Genomic DNA, 20633 nt, shown 5'->3' on the forward strand with positions numbered 1-20633 from the left:
AATGTGTCCACAAGGTAATAGATTCAAAATCATAATGATATAATCTCTTCCTTTCTTGAAGAAAGAAAACGGATAAAGTCATTATTACCTAAACTATCCTGTGGAGTCAAAAGAAACATACACACGAGAAGGAAACGAGTGGTTGGAGGAAGTCTAGCAAGAATGGTAAATCTGCAAGAAAAGTTTACTTCCCAGGAACAGCCTGGGGGGAGGGATGGGGAGGGATGTGATTACCACGGACTGGGAATCCTCCAATGGAAATACAGTAAGACAGGACCACCTGTTTGCACCACTGTCTGGTAGAATGGCAGTGACCACACAAATGTCTTTTACAGGGAGACTTCCCATGGCAAGTGGCGATTAAAGAAGGCAAAAAAATCAACTGTGGGGGAATTTATATTGGTGGCTGTTGGATTCTGACCGCTGCACATTGTGTCAGGTAAAACAAAGGTCTTCAATATGTTTTCGATTTCTTGAAACAATGAAAATGAGTAATAGAGATGGTGGTAGATGATAAATAAAAGTATATCAGAGAAATCATTAAGTTTCCTCTATTAACTGTTAAGTGCTTTTTGGTATTTGTGATCAGTACCTTAGAGGTCCATCCCTCAGAACTCACTGTGTTCTCCCCAGATCAAATTGCTGATCCCACTGGCAAGGACAAATCAAGCCATTAGGTACAAAATTACTTTCACTTGGCTTATTTGCATGGTGCTGGGTCCAAATCTCTTGGAAGAGTTTATGACTGAAAGTTTATAAAGGGGTAATACTAACAAGATGTCTTCTCTAGTCTCACCTCAACAAAGATGTTTAAAGAACTGACTTGACTCCTACCAACATACAACATGTGTGAATCCATGTATCCTTAAATATATTTGATGTGTGTTCCTGGCAATAAAGGAACTGTTCGAAGCTCAATGCTAATTATCTCACATACTGCTCCAGCACCAGCTCGCTTGCTCTGTGAGTCTGGATAACTTGTTTACATGGGTCCATGACTCAAAGTTATTTTCGAGGCAAGGCCACTGCACTATTTCACACAGGGGCACCACTCACATCACATTTTGTTGTTTGGAAGTTCCTTGAGCTGCAGCAGATTCTGGCGGATGCATTCTGAGTCACTGAAGACCAGAGAGATTGGAGGAGACTTGCTTTCTGAAGAATAAGTAATATTATTTCTCCCTTTGACAGTGTTTTAAAATTCTCAGGTTAGAGAATTAGGGTGGGCATTATGTGAATTCAGAACTGGCATGTGACAACATGTCTCATAACTACTTACAAATGGGAAACACCAGTTGATGCAGGCCCAAGAAAGCAAGTTTGCCAATGCTGCTGTAACAAAATAACATGAAGTGTCTTCAGAAACAGAAATTTCTTTTCTCACAGTTCTGGGGGCTAGAAGTCTAAAATCCATGTGCCAGCAGGGCTGGTGTCTCCTGAGACCTCTGTCTTTAGCTTGCAGGTGCCCTCTTCTCATTGTGTCTTTATGTGGTCTTTCCTGTGTGCATTTACATCCCTGGTATGTCTCTGTCTTTTTATAAAGATACCAGTCTTATTGGAGTAAGACCCCAGCCTTATGACTTCATTTAACTTAACTTACCTCTTCAAAGACCCTATCTCCAAATAACAGTCATTAGGGCTTAGGACCTCAACATATGAGACAGATACAGTTTAGTCTATAATAATGACTGGATTGCAATACCCAAGAGGTGTTGATTAATAAATAAATCAATGTCAACTTGGAGAAGGGCAGAGCTCAGGGTTCTTGCCTCAGTTCTGATAGAATGAATAAAATGTTATTTATTGAGCACCTCTTACAGACCAGGTACGAAGTCAGGTCCTTTCATATATTTATCTTTTTTAGTATTCTCAACAGTCCCAAAAAGTACATATTATTCTTCTCATTTTATAGATACGTGGACCAAGATTGAGAAGTTATGTAGTTGCCTAAAGCTACATGACTAGTCAGTTAGCAAAGCCAGGATAATATCAAGTTCAACATGTTGACAGTAACTTAGATGAATGCCTGCTTAGCAAATCCTTAGGTGACCTAAAGTTGGAAGGGGTAACATACATGCTGAATGATTAAATATGCTCAAGGAAAGACCTCATAAAAATCTTCATGGATTGGAGCAAATCTTCTATCTTCCTTCTTAAAGACCCTTTCCTCTTGGCGTCTGGGACACAGCACTCTCCTGGGTTTTTTTAGCAGCTTCTCTGACCACACCTTCTCTGCTGTCTTCAGCAGTTGCTCCTTCTGTGCTTAAGCATCATTACTCAACTGAAGCACTGAAGTTTCACTTAGCCTGATTTCCTCTCTTCTTCTTCCTAAAGTTATCTACAGTTTAAAATAGCACTCTATCCAGGTTCTGTGGCATACACCTGTAATTCCAGTAACTCAGGAGGCTGAGGCAGAAGGATTGCAAGTTTAAGGCCAGCCTGGGCAACATAGAGCAATCCTGTCTCAGTAAATAAATAAAATACCACTCTATACAGACTAAATGATAGCCATAGGTTGGGGCTCTCCTCCAACCACTGACCCTGTAGTCACCTGCCTAACCACACTTCTTAGATACATCAAAAGTATATCAAATTCAAAATGTCCAAGACTAGGCTCATGATGTGCCTTTTCCTAGTGTTTCCTGTCTCAGGAATCAGCACCATTTATCTGGTTACACAGGCAGACATCTTATTTCATTCCCTCAGCTATACACAGCCCAAGCACAATTTCACCAACTCCAGATGGTGTTTTAAATTTTTAATTATTTAATTCTCAAAACTTCTTTCCTTCTCCATGTTACCCTGCTTTCACCTCTCATTTGGATTATAGTGATTATAGTCTCCTCCTAATTGCCTTTCCTGCACTCATTCTGTCTACCCACCACCCCACCTGTCTGTTCTCTACTACGCACAGCAAGGGTAATATTTCCATACCGGGGTTCAGTCACCCACTACTTAAATTCAGTGACGTTGGTTTCCTCGTAGGGTAAAAATCTAAACAAATGACAACATGGCCCATTAGGCCCCAGGTGATTTGGCTGCTCTGTGCCTTTGCCAATCTCATATTGCCTGGCAGCACTACCTCCTGCTCTCTGGCCCACCTGCTCTGGACTTCCAGCACTTCAACAGCACTTGCTCCTTCCTACAAAGGGATCTTTGATATATCGTTTCCCTGATTTTCCTTGCTCTTTCTGCCCAGTTACTGCTAGTCTTTACTCAGATTTCAGGTCAACCTTTACTTCCTTGGAAAAACTTCCCTGACTCCCTTCTTCTTGGTAAGTTCCTAAAAGTCCATGTACTGTCTACTTCTCTCACTTTTCATAGTAGAGTGCCTAACTTTATCAGTGTGCTTATCCATTTAATGTTGCATCTTTCCCTAGATGCTGAGTTCCATGAAAGTAGAAATGATTCTGATTTTGTCCATTTCTACATAAAGTGCTTGGCACAGTGATGTTTATACAGTAGATACACCCTAAGTATTTTTTGAGTAAATTGAGTGAATAGACAGAGTTAGCCCTTAAGCAATATCCAGGACCTCTTATCCTATAATACAACCAAAATTAACATTGCGGACAGTCTTCTTAGAATACTAGTATAAATAAAAGTTTCCAAACATCTCAGTCTATCCTAGGACACCACTGCTTAACTGTAAGATGATTACCTGAATCATCATTATAGAAGGATAAATTCTCTTCCATTTATGCTGTTTGAGAAAGTAGATGACATATGCATAATACATTTTTAGAAGATTTTCATTAAACTGTTTAAAATAAGTTTTGTTGCTTATGGGAAATTTATTTTATGAATTACTTATTTTATGGGAAACGTGAGACTATGAGGTCATTATTCAGCACCTTATTTTTAAAAAGTACACCTGCCACAGTCTGGCTGGGCACAAATGCCGCAGTCTGGCTGGGCACACAATCACGAGCCACCACACAGCTTGTAGATTCAAACAGCAACTCTTTATTCCCGAACTCACACCAGCCGTCTACAATCACGTTCTGGGGAAATCCACGTTCTCTGCCCAAATCCACCTCCACTGGGCTTCTGTCTCCCAAAATATACTGTCTGAATCCCATGAGAACTCAAGGGGAACTCAGGCAGCAGGATACGCCCTATTCCCAGCAGGAATAATCTTAAACCTTAAACCTGGAACCTAAACTGGGAACGCCCTAAACACGATTATCTTAAAACCGGGAACACCCTAATCTGCCTTGGTCCTTGAGCAAGGTCACGTACATTCAATGTCACTGCAACATGGGGTACGCTGGCAAGGAAATTGTCATACCTACTTGGCTAATGGCTCCCAGCATCTCCCCCTTCTGATTAATTAAACAACAAGCAATGTGGCTTAAGGACCGTGCCTGGTAGGTTGTCCAATTCAACATATGGTTCTTACCCGTCATGGGAAAAACTGACCTTTAGGCGTCAGCCTCCTGTCTTAGGTTGATACCACTGCAATTGAATCATACCCGTCACTGACTACCGGTCCAGCATACAGCCATACTTGTGGATAGGTCTATGCACCAGTGGGGGGTGAGGTTCTTTGCCTCACCTCTGTTGGCCCCCAAATTTGGCCTTGGTGCCAGTGGGGGAGTGAGGTTAATGTGGCTTATGGACCGTGCCTGGTAGGTTGTCCAATTCAACATATGGTTCTTACCCGTCATCGGAAAACTGACCTTTAGGCGTCAGCCTCCTGTCTTAGGTTGATACCACTGCAATTGGATCATACCCGTCACTGACTACCGGTCCAGCATAAGCCATTGGCCCCCAAATTTTAGACCATCACTAGCAGAAGGGAGGAGGATACAGAAATGCCACGACACCAAGCCAATTGACGGCTCCTTGGGAAAAATTGCATCACTGGTGACACCATCAGCAAAGATATGTCAGCACTACCACAATTAACATGGGGTGCGCTGGCAAGGAAATAAAAATTGCATCACTAGTGACACCATCAGCAAGGATATGCCAGCATTACCACAATTCGCTGCACCAAACGATAGTTACATAGTCCAGGCAAGTTCTGCAAGCAGTTCAAAGCAGAGGAATCTATCAATATGTCCATTTCCTCCCAAAATCCGTTTCCTCCCAAAGTAAGTTGACTCTTTGAGCATTACTTGTTGAGTTCTTCACCGGCACTGGGATGGAGATAGGAATTCTGGCAATGATGCTAAAGAGACATTATCCTGAAAAGAATTATTAAATATAATGAAAAGGAAAGGTGAAAGTAAACAAACAGATCTGTTAACCTACTTTAAAAACAATCCTTAACAGCTTTTTACCTAATTTAAATTAGTAAACAAACAGATCTGTTAACCACCTTTAAAAACAATCCTTAACAGCTGTTTACGTAATTTAAATTAAACCATTTAAATCACGTGAATAAAAAAAATAATAATAATTCGGATCCATTTTTTCATGAGCGCTCCTCATATAAGAAATATGGACATACGCACATACAGACATACAACACAAAACACAAGAGTGTACACAAACGTACAACACATAAGAAAATAGTAAAGGCCTTGTAGCTTTACCTGGGTGAAATCTCCATTGCAATGTTTAAAAACTCCACAGTCAAAAAATAAAACTGATCAGAAAAACATTAACCTAGGTTTGTATGAGCTCAAAAAATAAAAATAGAACCTTATGATGTGGAAAAATGCAATAATAAAATAGCTATTGAAAAAAGCATCCTGGTTAATCACTATCGCAGATGTAAGAATGGCCAAGCTGGAGTTCTGGATATCAGCTGTTATGGATTTGAGTCAAATCATCTTCTTTTCGATCTGTAGAAACTGTTTTAGTTAATCTCTCTGGAATCCAAATGGGCTGCTGTTCTCCCTGTGGAAAAACACAAACAGACCCCCGACTCCAGACAATCACTGGGTCAGGACCTTTCCATTGTCCTGTTAGAATATCTTTCCAAAGTACTTTAGGCTTATGTACATTTTTTGGATACATATGCCTTTCCGCAGCACTAAGTCCTGATGAATCCAAATTTAAAAAGTTTAGAGTAAAAAGCGTTATTTTAAGTTTATCTTTGGGGGATATATACCCCCTTCCAATTCCCTCTTTTTGCTTTAATAAATAAGTATGTTTTAATAGTTTGATGAGCTCTTTCAACTATGCCTTGTCCCTGTGGATTGTATGGGATTCCTGTTATATGAGTAATACCAAATGATGAGCAAAATTGTTTAAAAGAGGTAGAGGTATAGCCAGGACCATTATCGGTTTTTAACTGTTTAGGAACACCCACAGTGGCAAAATTTTGTAAGCAATGAGCTATAACATCTTTAGTTTTTTCTCCGGCATGAAGGGAGCCCATCAAAAATCCAGAAGAAGTATCAACTGTAACGTGTAAATATTTTAATTTTCCAAATTCTGGCAAGTGTGTGACGTCCATCTGCCAAATATGGTTAGGTATCAGTCCTCTAGGATTGACTCCAAGATTAACTTGTGGTAAAAATGTCACACAATTTTGACATTGTTTTATTATATGTCTGGCTTGTTCCTTAGTTATTTTAAAACGCTTTTGTAAAGTATTAGCATTAACATGAAACCTTTTATGAAAATTTGTAGCTTCTTCAAATGTAGAGAAAATATGTATGTCATGTGTAGTTTTATCTGCTAAATCATTGCCTAAACTAGGGGCTCCAGGCAATCCTGTATGTGCCCTAATATGTCATATAAAGAATGGATCTTTTCTGTCCCAGATTAGACTTTGTATAGTGGAAAACAAAGAGAAAACAGTAGAAGAAGGGGAAATCCTACCAGCATCTTCAAGAGATACTATAGCATTAACTACATACTGACTATCAGAAAATAAATTAAATACAGAATCTTTAAACATCAAAAAAGCTTGTAAAACTGCATTAAGCTCTACCTTTTGAGCTGATTGTTTTGGTACTAAAAATGTAAAAGTTCGATCTGGGGTAACTACTGCTGCTGTACCATTATTAGACCCATCAGTGAATATATTTGGAGCATTCATGATAGGTGTTTTTCTTGTCATTTTAGGAAAAACTACAGGATGCTTAGACCAAAAAGACAACAAAGGATTAGATGGTAAATGATTATCAAATGTAACATTAGATTTACACATGATTATTGCCCAAGTATTTAACTCATTAGCTAACTCATCAATTTGATCCATAGTATATGGAGTAATAATTTTATTGGGAGAAATTCCAAACACTCCCTTCGCTGCTTTTATTCCTTTGAGTATTAATTGTCCTACAGCCTCAGGATACCTAGTAAGAATAGTGTTAGGAGAATAAGATAAATGTATCCACAATAATGGACCTTCTTGCCAAAATACTCCTGTAGGAATATTTTTTGTTGGTAGTACAATAAATAATAAAGGCAAACTTATATCAATTCTATGCAAATGCATATTTTCCATATATGTTTCAATAATTTTTAATGCCTTTCTTGCTTTAGGAGTTAACATGCGGGGTGAATTTGGATCTGATGGACCTTTTAGAATATCAAATAAAGGTCCCAACTCTCCTGTTGGTATACCTAGATAAGGCCTTATCCAATTTATGTCTCCCAATAACTTTTGAAAGTCGTTAAGTGATTTGAGTTGATCTACTCGTATTTGAATTTTTGGTGGACGGACCATGGTTGAGGATAGTAGAACTCCTAAATAATTAATTGGAAAATTTAATTGTACTTTATCTATTGCTATCTCTAGATTATAATTTTTTAATAAGTTTGTAAGTGTGGCATAACATTCCAGCAATATGTTTTTATCTTTATGTGCCAATAATACATCATCCATATAGTGAAATATTTGTAGTTCAGGATTTTGATTTCTAAGTGGCTGGATTGCTTTGTTAACATATATTTGACACATAGTTGGACTGTTAGCCATGCCTTGAGGGAGTACTTTCCATTCATATCTCTGATCAGGACCTTCATGATTTAATGCAGGGATAGTAAATGCAAAACGTGGACTATCCTCGGGATGAATTGGAATTGAAAAAAAACAATCTTTAATATCTATAGCTAAAACATGCCAGGTTTTTGGCAAAGCAGACAATTGAGGAATCCCTGATTGAGCAGGTCCCATAATAACCATCTCATTATTAATGGCTCTTAAATCTTGCAATAATCTCCATTTACCAGATTTCTTTTTGATGACAAAAATGGGAGTATTATGGGGAGATATGGAAGGTTGTATATGTCCTTCCGCTAATTGTTGTTTGACCAGATCATGGGCTACTTGTGTCTTTTCTTTAGTCAGGGGCCACTGAGGAACCCACACTGGTCTTTCTGATTTCCAAGTAATTTTGATTGTCTCAGTGGCCCTTTCTGAAAATCCAACCCATGTCTGTCTGTTCCTTGATCTATTTGTACTGGTGCTGCTATACCTTGCCCTTGTTTTCCTAATCTTTTTTCTTTCCTAAAGCCTTGTCTAGCCCTAGTAGTGGGCGCATTAGGATTGATGTTATTTGTTAACGTCAAACCTAATTGATCTAGGACATCTCGTCCCCATAAATTTATAGGAAGATGATCCAATACATATGGCTGTATAGTTCCTTCACATCCTTCAGGATCCTTCCAATCTAATATCATAGAACTTCTATGGGGATTAGTCGCCACTCCTAGGCCTCGAAGCGTTTGAGTGGCTTGTTGTAATGGCCAATGTTTTGGCCATTCTTGACAAGATATGATGCTAAGGTCAGCTCCTGTGTCCAGTATCCCATTAAACTCATGACCTTGAATATTTAGTTTTAGCATTGGGCGAGAATCTAAATTTAAAGACAACATAGCCCAATCTACACCTGTGGAGCCTAATCCCCTGGAACCTCTTTCTACACTATGACTAGGAAATTTATTATGTAGGCTGGGTATTATTAACAACTGTGCTATTCTATCTCCAGGTGAAATTACTGATATACCTCTTGGAGAACTAGATATAATTTTTATTTCACCTACATAATCGGGATCAATTACCCCAGGACTTATCATAAGTCCTTTTAATGTAGATGAATTACGTCCCAGTAATAAGCCTACTGTTCCTTGGGGAAGAGGTCCTTTTACTCCTGTGGGAATGATTTGAACTCCCATCTCTGGAGTTAATACTGCTCTGGCAGAGGCGCAGATGTCCAACCCTGCGCTCCCTCGGGTTTGTCTGATGAGGGATTTAATGGACAATGTGTCCTGGGCACTAGCCTGATGGTGTTGCTGGGATCCTCCACTGCCCCGTATATTTGTGGTTGTGGGCCCCGGAGCATTGGGCCCCCCTGTCCGTTTTTTGGCAATGGAGCCTGATGCCTTTCTCCACGATATCTTGGATAAATACCTGGTCTTTGTCCGTTTTTTGATAAGGGAGTACCTTCTATGGTGGTTTGAGAACGGCATTCATTAGCCCAATGTCTCCCTCTACGGCATCGTGGGCAAATACCCGGTATTCTATTCCTTTGATACCTACTTTTGTTAAACCCTCCTCCTATGGGGCAATTCCTTTTAAAATGTCCTGTTTGTTCACAATCATAGCATGTTTTTGGCCTGGCATCTAAAGCCTGTTGTACTGCAGCTGCCAAGACTTGCCCTTGTTCATTAATATCTCTACATAATTTAATATATGTGTTTAAATCTTCATGTCTCCATGGTCTAATAACCTCTCTGCAGCAACGATTTGCTTGGTCATAAGCCAGTTGTTTTATTAATGGCATTGCTTGTTCTGTATCCCCAAAAATTTTGGCAGCCGTTTGAATTAGCCTATCTACAAAGTCAGCGTAAGGTTCATTAGCTCTCTGTATTACCTTAGATAGCTGACCTTGTAAATCTCCATGTCCTTGTAAAGTCTTCCATGCCCTAACTGCGTCTGCAGCAATTTGTGCATATATAGCAGGATCATATTCAATTTGTTGCCGTTGACCCTCATAAGGTCCTTTTCCTAACAACATATCTAGATTTCTTTGAGGGTAACCGGCTGCTGCATTTCGCTTAGCTGTCTCCGCGCAAAATTCCTCATTGGCAACCTTCATAACAAATATTGTCCTCCATTTAGTACAGATTTACACATGCTAGCCCAATCTGCTGGCGTCATGTCCAAGTTAGTAATGGACTCAACCATGCTTACCGTGAAGGGAGCTTGGGGACCATAGGTTGTTACAGCCTCCTTTAACTGCTTCACTGTTTTAAAATCTAAAGCACGGTGAATTCGCTGCCCTCCTGCCTGTTCAAGTACAGGGCATGCTAATCTTTGAGGTCCTGTCTCAGGATCCCATTTATCAACTACAGGGTTTGAGGGCCACTCAGCTGTCTCCATCGGTGGGGCTGTTGGTTGAATTACGCCCTCTTGTGATAAAATGGAGTTAGTAACAGCCTCCTGTTGTGGCCTTTTTCCTAACAACCCCTTTTCCTTTAAATTTTCTTCCTCTGTCTGACTAGCCGGAGAGACCTTCTCTTTTGCTTGATCTAAAATGTCTTTCTCCATGGTCTGAACCTCTAACAATTTACTTAACATCTTTTTGGTTTGTTTTTTACTAATTTCTAATCTACTATAAAGATAACGCAACCCAATAAGATAGCACAAAACAAAGCCGAAACTGAATGAAACAAAAACGGAATAAAAAATCGTTGTATCAATTTTCTCTTCCTCAGGGCCGACAAACTTCAAACCTTTAGTCAACCATTTTTTCCAGTTTGCCTGAGAAATTTCTAGGGATAGGCAGCTTGAAACAAAAACAAGATAAATCAAAACAATAACACATTGTTTTTTGAATTGGTCACCCATTCTTTCGCTCTTCCTCAGGGGCAAGCAATTTCACTTACCTCCAAGCTTCAGAAGTTCCCCGTACGGGCCACCAAATGCCACAGTCTGGCTGGGCACAAATGCCGCAGTCTGGCTGGGCACACAATCACGAGCCACCACACAGCTTGTAGATTCAAACAGCAACTCTTTATTCCCGAACTCACACCAGCCCTCTACAATCACGTTCTGGGGAAATCCACGTTCTCTGCCCAAATCCACCTCCACTGGGCTTCTGTCTCCCAAAATATACTGTCTGAATCCCATGAGAACTCAAGGGGAACTCAGGCAGCAGGATACGCCCTATTCCCAGCAGGAATAATCTTAAACCTTAAACCTGGAACCTAAACTGGGAACGCCCTAAACACGATTATCTTAAAACCGGGAACACCCTAATCTGCCTTGGTCCTTGAGCAAGGTCACGTACATTCAATGTCACTGCAACATGGGGTACGCTGGCAAGGAAATTGTCATACCTACTTGGCTAATGGCTCCCAGCATACACCTAAGCTATAATATTTTGCCAAAATGCTGTGTGCTCTTCCCTGAGAAAATAATGGTGGGGACTAATTTGCTTAGCTCATGCATGATATGAAAATTGGTAATGAAAATGGAGTGAAGTATAATAACAATAATTATTAATAATTAGCTTATTCACTATTGCAGGGCAATTTTTAAATAGCTACCATGTTCCAGGTACAATAATAGCCACCAGGGCTACAGTTCATCTCTGATTTCAAGCAACACAGTTAGCAGGAAGAAAGGTGGGTGAAGGGATAAATGCAATGCAATATGAGGATGAAGTCATCTGCAGGGTGAGGATGGAAACTACTGCGGAGGTGCTCTCCCTGAGAACCTCTGGGTTGGCAGAGTAATAAGAATCTGCAGTCCAGTTTTCCAGTTCCTCAACCACAGTTCTGACAAGATGCTATCTAATCTCTGTTGAGACCCCTGTAGGGGCACCTACTCCAGTAGCAGATAGTTCAAGTTGTTAGTGAGCTATTTTCCTGGCATTGAGCAGTTGGATGGAATATTCTGCTCTTCATTTGTCATTGACCTAATTCTGCCCTAAGTAAATTTAGTCACAATGCTTCATAACAGCAAAGATATGAGAGAGAGAGAGAGAGAGAGAGAGAGAGAGAGAGAGAGCGCGAGAGAGAAGGAGGCAGAGAGAGATGAAGGGAGGGAGGGAGAGAGAGAGAGAGAGAATATGAATATATAAAAAAGGTCCTTAAGGGCTGGGGTTGTGGCTCAGTGGTAGACTGTTCGCCTTACCATGTGTGACCCCCTGGGTTTGATCCTCAGCACCACATAAAAAAATAAATAAATAAAATAAAAGGTATTGTATCTAACTACAACTAAAAATTTTTTTAAATGCTTAAAAGGGAGAATATAAATTATCAAAATTCCATATTTACATACTTTTTTCAATTTATTTTATTTCCCTTTTCCTTTCTGTTATAGAGCCAGTAAAGCTCATCATTACCAAATATGGACAGCATTGCTTAACTGGATAAGACCTAACTACACTGAGTTAGCAGTTGAAAAGGTGGATAAGATTATTATCCATGAAAACTACAATGGAGCCACCTACCAAAATGACATAGCTTTGATCAAAGTGAAAAAACATGATGACCAAAAAGAATGTGAACTGTCTCATTCCATCCCTGCCTGTGTTCCCTGGTCTCCATATCTATTTCAACCTAAAGATAGATGCATCGTTTCTGGCTGGGGTCGAGAAAAAGGTATGTGTTTTATGATTAATTAATCAGCATCCAGGGGTTGGAAATGAATGAGAATAGAAATTCAAAGGAGCTAATTTCCTAGTTCTCAGAAAGAAACAGTATCATAACCAGAAAAGTAAGCATCCAGCTAGAGCTGACTACATGTGCTTGCCACCTGGCAATTGCCCAGCACCCTGTGCTCAGAAGGTCCCCAGGCATGATTTACTGCTCAGCTGTCACCATTGTGAAATTCTTAATAATTTTTGAAGGGTCTCAGGAGACTGAGGCAAAAAAAAATTTGCAATGTCAAGGTCACCCTGAGCAGCTTAGCAAGACCCTGTCTCAAAATTTAAATTTTTAAATGGGCTGAGGATGTAACTCAGTGGTAGAGTGCTTGCCTAGCATGTGCAAGGCCCTGGATTCAATCCCTAGTTATTATTATTACTGAAGAATAATAATAACAATAATAATTTTTGAAGAGTTCCCATCCCACATTTCCATTTCTCACTAGATCCTGAAAATTATGTAACTAGTCCTTATCCAGATGTTCAAAGGACATATGTACTCTGTGATCCTGAAGTTAACATTGAGGTGTGAATATTCAAGGAAAAAATATAGAGATAGGGAGACACATGGCATGGACATTTTTGATTTGTTGAAGAGGTATGGGTAGAAGATAAAAAGGTTTACAAAATTGGAATGAAATATTGGTCCACAGAGACTGGAAGGGACAAGGGAAGAGGGAGGATGGAAAGACGTTCAATAAGGGGCACCAACACGGAGTCTCTTCTGGTTCTTCTTTAGCACACAGGGTGACTATAGGCTAAAACAATCTAGGATATATTTTAAATGACTAAAAGAAGAGTACCAAATTCCCAACACATAAAAATGATAAATGTTTGAAGAGATTGAAATGCTTATTACCTTGATTTGTTATTCACATTATATATATATATTGAATTACCACCATGTACCGCATAAAGATATATAAATATTATGTCTCAAAAAAATTAAAAAGTAGCCGGGCGTGGTGGCACACACCTGTAATCCTAGAGGCTTGGGAGGCTGAGGCAGGAGGATCACGAGTTCAAAGTCAGCCTCAGCAAAAGTGAAGTGTTAAGCAACTCGGCAAGACCCTGTCTCTAAATAAAATACAAAATAGAACTAGGGATGTGGCTCAGTGGTCTAGTGCCCCTGAGTTCAATCCTTGATACCAGAAAATAAATAAATAAATAAATAAATAAATGGCCAGACATGGTGGCACACATCTGTAATCCTACTTAAGAGGCTGAAACAAGAGTATCACAAATTCAAGGCCAGCCTAGGCAATTTACAGTTAGCAAAATGAAAATGTCTCAAAATGAAAAATAAAAAGGGTCGAGGAGGTAGTTCTTCCTTAGCACCCTCAATACTGTGAGGAAAGAAAAAGGTAGCCCATAGATAATAGGAAAACAAACAAAGATTTGCAAAGAGATAGTCTCCATGTTTTGAATCACTCACAGATCTCTACATTCCTCCTGTCTCCTTCCCATTCACCATACCCCACTCCTTTACAAAGAGAAAGAACAGGTGAATTTCATTCTTTGAACTTCTACGACTTTTGGTGAACACCTCCTATGAATAGGAGATGTGGACACTTGGAAAATAAATATTAGAAGAACTGCTGAATTAGAAGTTAGATGAGATGAGAATTAAACTACCTAACATGTTTCCCATCATCTGGAAGATTTTTTTTCATAATATTCTTTTTTTTTCTAAATAGACTCTATTTTATTTTATTTAAAAAATTTTTAAATTTGTTTTAATTAGTTGTATATGACAGTAGAATGCACTTATGCAGTTTGATATATCATACATAGATGGTATATGATTTCTCATTTTTCTGAGTGTACATGTTGCAGAATCATATTGGTCATGCAGTCACATAAATACATATAGTAACAATGTCTGTTTCATTCTACTGTCTTTCCTATCCCCACACCCCCTCCCTTACCCTCCCATCACTTCCCTCTACCTAATCTAAGGTAACTCTATTCTTCCCTAAGCCCCCCCCCCCCATCGTGAATTAGCATGTGCATATTAGAGAAAACATTTAGCCTTTGGTTTTGTGGAATTGGATTATTTCGCTTAGCATGATATCTCCATCTTCAACCATTTACTAAGCAGATGCCATAATTTTACTCTTCTTTAAAGCTCAGTAATATTCCATTACATATATATATAATATCACATTATATATATATATATATATATATATATATATATATATAACATTTTCTTTATCCATTCATCTATTGAGGGACACCTAGGTTGGTTCCATAGTCTAGCTATTGTGAATTGAGCTGCTATAAACATTGGTGTGGCTGTAACACTATAGTATGCTGATTTTAAGTCCTTTGGGTATAAACCAAGGAGTGGGATAGCTGGGTCAAATGTTGGTTCCATTCCCAATTTTCTGAGGAATCTCCATACTGCTTTCCATAGTGGTTGACCTTAAAATTTATCTTCCCTTTCACCTTTTAAGTCTTTGTTGACAGAAATCCTAAATAACTTCATAGCATTGATTTTATAGTCTCATGTTCTAACACATTCTTTAAATAATTCCCACATTGAAAATTGTAAAATATATGTATAAATTAGGCTGGATTTGTAGTGTGTGTGAATACACAAGACTTATAAAATACTGAATTTTATTAAGGAACTAATTCATCCAGAAGGAACTAATTCATCCTTATATTTGTTCTATTTTTAAATATCCCATTTATTATATACATTTAAAAATATACACATTAGTAGAAGTTAAAGTATAATACATCCTTATTATTCATTACCACGTTCCCTCAGTTATCAACATTCTGTCATTTTGGTCTTTTGTTTGTTTGTTTTTGTACTGGGGATTGAACCCTGGGGCACTTTACCACTGAGCTACATCCTAGGTGCTTTCATTTTTTAAATTTTGGAACAGGGTCTTCTTGCTAAGTTGCTGGCTTAGCAAGAGGGTCTTGCTTGAGGCAGGCTTTGAACACTTGTAATCCTCTTGCCTCCACCTCACAAATCACTGGGGTTATAGGCATGCACCACTGCACCTGTCTATTTTATCTCCCAATATCCATCAGGGGGAAAAACAGGAGGGTGATAGGCAAAGATTCACTCCTCACCTTTGAAACATATTATCCTGAGTTCACATGTTTTTCTGATCTTCCCTAGATAGTACCTGGTCCTTCTTCCACAGACCAAAGAAAACTTTCATTTAAATATAAAGGAAATTCTAAATCGGCCTTTCAATCACTTAGGAGATGTATTTCCTCAGACACACAAAAATGCATATACACTAATAACTCCATATGTATTTTCTTTAAAATTATTCACTCCAACAAGCACTGTAAGGAAATAGGAAACTATGATAAGATAGGACATACTTGTGTGAGAAGACACCACACTAATTCCTATCCAATTCCCCTACTGAACTCTACAACCAAAGGGGAAGAAAGTATCTCATTCATCTTTGAGTATCAGCTTTGTATTAAATGAGTGGGATTTCAGGCTGTATATTCAATAATCCTCCTCCACTATACATCCAAGTGTAGAAAGAAAATGATAGAAACTAGGGATATAAGAAGAGTATGATTAAATATGCTACAGAATTGTCTTCAAAATTTTATATATGTATCTGAGATCACTCATGTTCCTAATGGTGTACTAAGTTGCAAGAGTATTTATTTAGACTTTTTATTTGTGACTTCTATTTTTTTTCTCACTCTGTTTAGATAACCAAAAGGTCTATTCACTCAAGTGGGGTGAAGTTAACCTAATAGATAACTGCTCTAGATTTTACCCAAATCGCTTCTATGAAAAAGAAATGGAATGTGCAGGTAAGTGCCAAGTGGTTTATCTGAGATACATATCGTCTTAGTCTATTTTTTAGTTACTTTAATGAAATACCTGAAGCTGGTTTCTTATAAAGAAAAAAGGTTTATTTAGCTCACGTTTTGAAGGCTCAGGGCATGATGTTGACAGTAACTCTGCTCTGGTGAGGACTTCATGGGGGAGTGGCCCCAGAATGGCCGGGGAGGGGCATGTTCTGAAGTGATGGAAGGGAGAGATAACACCAAAAATCAGGAAGCCAAAGAGAGGGGGAGAGCTGGGCTTGCTCTTTTCCTAACAACCCTCTCTGGAGAACTAACTCAGGGTCCCGGGAGAACCCTTCAATCCCTTGGGAGGACACTCCCTTCTGCTCACTGACTTAAGGACCTTTCATAGGCCCCACCTCTTAGCATCACCTCACTGAAGACCAACCTCCCAGCACATCAACCCTTGGGGAACAAACTCAAAACTTATTGAAAACTGTTAGAAATTCACAAGAGTAAGAAGAAAGTGCCCTCCCATTGTGAAACGGGGTTCAGGATTACAGACAAATGGATGAGTCACACAAAATCGGCCAGTCAACAAACAAGGGATGAATAGCTATAAGTTTGAAAGATGAAGGCCAAATCTCCAAGAGCTTACCATACTGAGGAGTCATCAGACACAAGGCAAGTGTCACACTTAAAAAGATGAGCTCTGGCTGCCTCAAGTCCAGGCTCTGCCACTTGTTTGCTGTGTCACCTTGGACAAGATAGTGACCTCTTCATGTCTTCTTTGTTTCATCTATAAAGTGGAGGAAATAATGATACTAACCATACTTACCCGGTAGGATTGTGTGAGGATTAAAATGATGAATGACTAATACCTATTAAGCACTCAATAAGCACTAAGTGTTTTGTCACGTTCCTTGCAACAAAAAACACTCAGGGTCACTCCAGGGGAACTGGGCTGCACGAAATAACCACACAAGAGACAGAGATACCTTTTTCTTTGGGGTCCTGTGCCGGCTCTTCTGACCTTAAGGGTCCACAGAAAGAGAGAGAGCGGTGCTGACCCCTTTTATTGAGGAGAAGCCATTCAAATGAGGCAGGGGGTCAGGTTTCAGGGGGTTGAGTCTAGCTATGTGATGTCTGCTGTCAGCAGGGTGACTGACATCTAGGAAGGCCACACCCAAAGGCAGAGCAAGAGAAAGGGACACACAAAGGGCTTTTCTATGGAACATTCTATCCCAAACAGGGCAAAGGGGTAGAATCACAAAGGAACAGGTGAGTGTAGCTCAATCCATGGGGTAACACGCCTATGTCTAAAGATGCGTCCCTCACCCTCCAGGATGGGGCAATGTCCAGGTCACTACAAGATGTAGTGATGGTCAAAGCCTCTCTGCTCTGGGAAGGATAAAGCGAATCATTCAGACTGGCTCCAACTCTGCAAGCCCTGCAGGGACCCCTAGGGAGGGAGAGTCCCTGTTACCGCCTTTTAGGAAAGCAGAAGAAAACTAGTCATGTCCTTCTCTGGTGACAGAAGTAGGGAAGTCAGCATGGTGACCTTGACAAACAGGTGGCAATATGCGCTTTTCTCTTTCTCAGGTACATCCGATGGTTCCATTGATGCCTGTAAAGGAGACTCTGGAGGCCCCTTAGTCTGTATGGATGTCAATAATGTGACTTATGTTTGGGGCATTGTGAGTTGGGGTGAAAACTGTGGAAAACCAGAGTTCCCAGGTGTTTACACCAAAGTAGCTAATTATTTTGACTGGATTAGCTATCACGTAGGAAGATCTTTCATTTCTCAGTACAATATCTGAAATTGTGATCTCCTGCTCTTTTGGTGATCTTTCTGTCCTTATTCTCTCTAGAGTTTTTTTTTAATTGAAATGAAACTATATAATTATTAGTACTCTAGGGGAAAATGAAGCAAATGTTCTTGGATATTTTAAAAGGTCTTTTTAAAGTTTATGCCATCTTGGAATTTTACTGTATAATTCTCAAATAAATATTTTGGTCAAGCATACTAGATTGGTTTGTTTGTTCTTTGGTTTGGGGGAATGAACACAGGAATTTGTGTGTGTTCAGCACCACGGAGCTACACACTCAGGAAGTTTTATTTATCAGCAAATATAATTAAATTATCCTTTATGCAGAAGTGATACACCGACAGTAAGAAGTTTAGGTAGTTGAATGACACTGAAGTCACTCACATAAGCCTATTTCCACTACCCGCAGAGTTAGACCCCAGGCAATTTATTACCTTTTTTATTTTTGGATCTCATTTTCCATCTATAAACATGGAATTGTATGAAAATGAAACTACATACTTATGAACAGTGTTTGGCATGGCACTTATTACGTGTTATCACAGGGTGATAACTGGCCTCATAGATCTTGACCCATTTCCCTGCTTCTTTTTTTTGTTTGTTTTATTGTTTTGATTTTGCCATGCTGGGTGTCAAACCGAGGGCCTTGCATATGCTAGGCAAGCACTCTGCCACTGCAGTACGGAACCCCCAGCCCTTTTCTGTTTAAGTATTAAAATTTCTCAAAAAATAATTGTCTTTTCTCCCTCATTTTGCAAGCTCCCCTTGATCCTTTCTCTAGATCTTTCCACAGATACTACAATACAACCCTTGATCTCCATGGTGTCAGTCTGTTACCGTTCCCTGATCTGACTAGAGGACCTAGGAGAATTTCTACCTGTCCCTAGTCTTGCTTATCCTCGAGGACAGGAGTTTCTCTTCAGCAGGGCTGGCTGAAAATAGCTGGATCTCAAATGGCTGCTAGACAACCTCTAATTTCATCTGTATGTTAAATGACACACCCCAGCACCAGGACGGTTGATAGTTGCCATGACAACAACCAGAAAGAACCATAAATGGAGGAAAAAGGATGTGGCACCCAAATTCCTGGAAATTCTCCACCTATTCCTAGAAAATATATGACTATTCCTCCTCCTCTTCATTTCTTTTATCCCATTTCTATACCCTCCCCAACCCAAGGTGGGGTTGAGTTTCAAGTTTATCTCCTCCTACTTTTCTTAGCTAAGAATTAAGTACCCTGCGTGGCTCAGTCAGTGCTCCATCTTGGTATTGGTTCCACAATTCAGAGAGGGAAAAAGGACTGAGCCTTTGGGACCTGTTAGAGTCTGTAAACAAGTCTGGATGGCGCCTGGCATTTTGCCAGAGGGAGTGGTTTGTGAAGTAACGGCAGCGAGCCAAGAAATTAGTAACAAAACTTCAGAGTCTCTTAACTGTCCTCATCTCGGCAGCATCAGGCTCTCACCCTGGCTGCTGTTCTCAACCTCCTTCCCAGTCTCTTCCATATTCTCTCATTTTGCCCTTTCCCTGGTGTTTTCTAACCTAAACTCCATTTTAAATCCCAACCTTAGAACTTTACACAGGGATGGAGTTGGGAGCAGAGATGCTCTTGAAATGGTTCAAGAAGCTGTGCATCCCGCCCTCCAGCTGGGTACACAACTTCTTCACAAAATAATTGATGGCATCTGTTTATCCACCAGGATCATCACAGTGTCTGGGATTCCAAAGAATGGATGCATGTTTTAGAAGATGTGACCAAATGTTTTAAAGCCACAGTTGGTAAAAAAAAAAAAAAAAAAAAAAAAATTCTGATGAAAAGGCACTTCAACAGTGGAATCAAGTTGAGTTCATTTCCTCAAGAAGCTCTCATGAAATGCTTGAAAAATAGGAAAGATGAAATCAAGCAGGCTCTGGTAGGAGAAATAGCTGATATTTTCTCTGCACAGCTGTAGGATTTTTTTTTTGAGATAATATGTATTTTTATTTGATCTAATTAGTTATAAATGACAGCAGAATGCATTTCAACTCATTGTACACAAATGGAGCACAACTTCTCATTCCTCTGGCTGTACACAATGCAGAGCCACACCATTCATGCAATCACACATGTACATAGGGTAACAATGTCCATCTCATTATACTATCCTTCCTACCCGCACACCCCTCCCCTTCCCTCAGTCTCTCCTGTCCAACCCAAATTTCCTCCATTCTTCGTTAGCACCACCCCTCACTGTGGATCAGCATCCACATATCAGAGAAAACATTTGGCCTTTGCTTTTTTTTGTTTGTTTGTTTGTTTTTGTTTTTTTTCAGTGGTGGGGTTTGGCTTATTTCACTTAGTATGATATTCTCCAGCTCCATTCATTTACCTGCAAATGTCATAATTTCATTCTTCAAGGCTGAGTAATATCCCATTGTGTATATATACCATATTTTCTTTATCCATTCATCTGTTGAAGGG

The 20633-nt window shown here is 39.5% G+C and overlaps 1 protein-coding gene across 2 annotated transcripts in view; it reads left to right on the top strand.

Moving 5' to 3' along the window:
* Window positions 1-18372, top strand: part of Cfi (complement factor I) — a 42814-nt gene extending 24442 nt beyond the window's left edge. For both annotated transcript variants that reach the window (XM_046458797.2, XM_046458796.2), the window contains exons 9-13: window positions 62-165; window positions 336-439; window positions 12239-12519; window positions 16266-16370; window positions 17949-18372. In XM_046458797.2, coding sequence (XP_046314753.1) covers window positions 62-165; window positions 336-439; window positions 12239-12519; window positions 16266-16370; window positions 17949-18166 — 812 coding nt within the window. In that variant the 3' untranslated portion in view covers window positions 18167-18372. The remainder of the gene's footprint in view (window positions 1-61; window positions 166-335; window positions 440-12238; window positions 12520-16265; window positions 16371-17948) is intronic.
* The last annotated feature ends 2261 nt before the right edge of the window (window positions 18373-20633 follow it).

Source organism: Marmota monax, unplaced genomic scaffold (genome assembly GCF_021218885.2).
Source record: "Marmota monax isolate L192 unplaced genomic scaffold, Marmota_monax_Labrador192_F-V1.1 WCK01_AAM20220418_F8-fsc00002, whole genome shotgun sequence".
NCBI lineage: Eukaryota > Metazoa > Chordata > Mammalia > Rodentia > Sciuridae > Marmota > Marmota monax.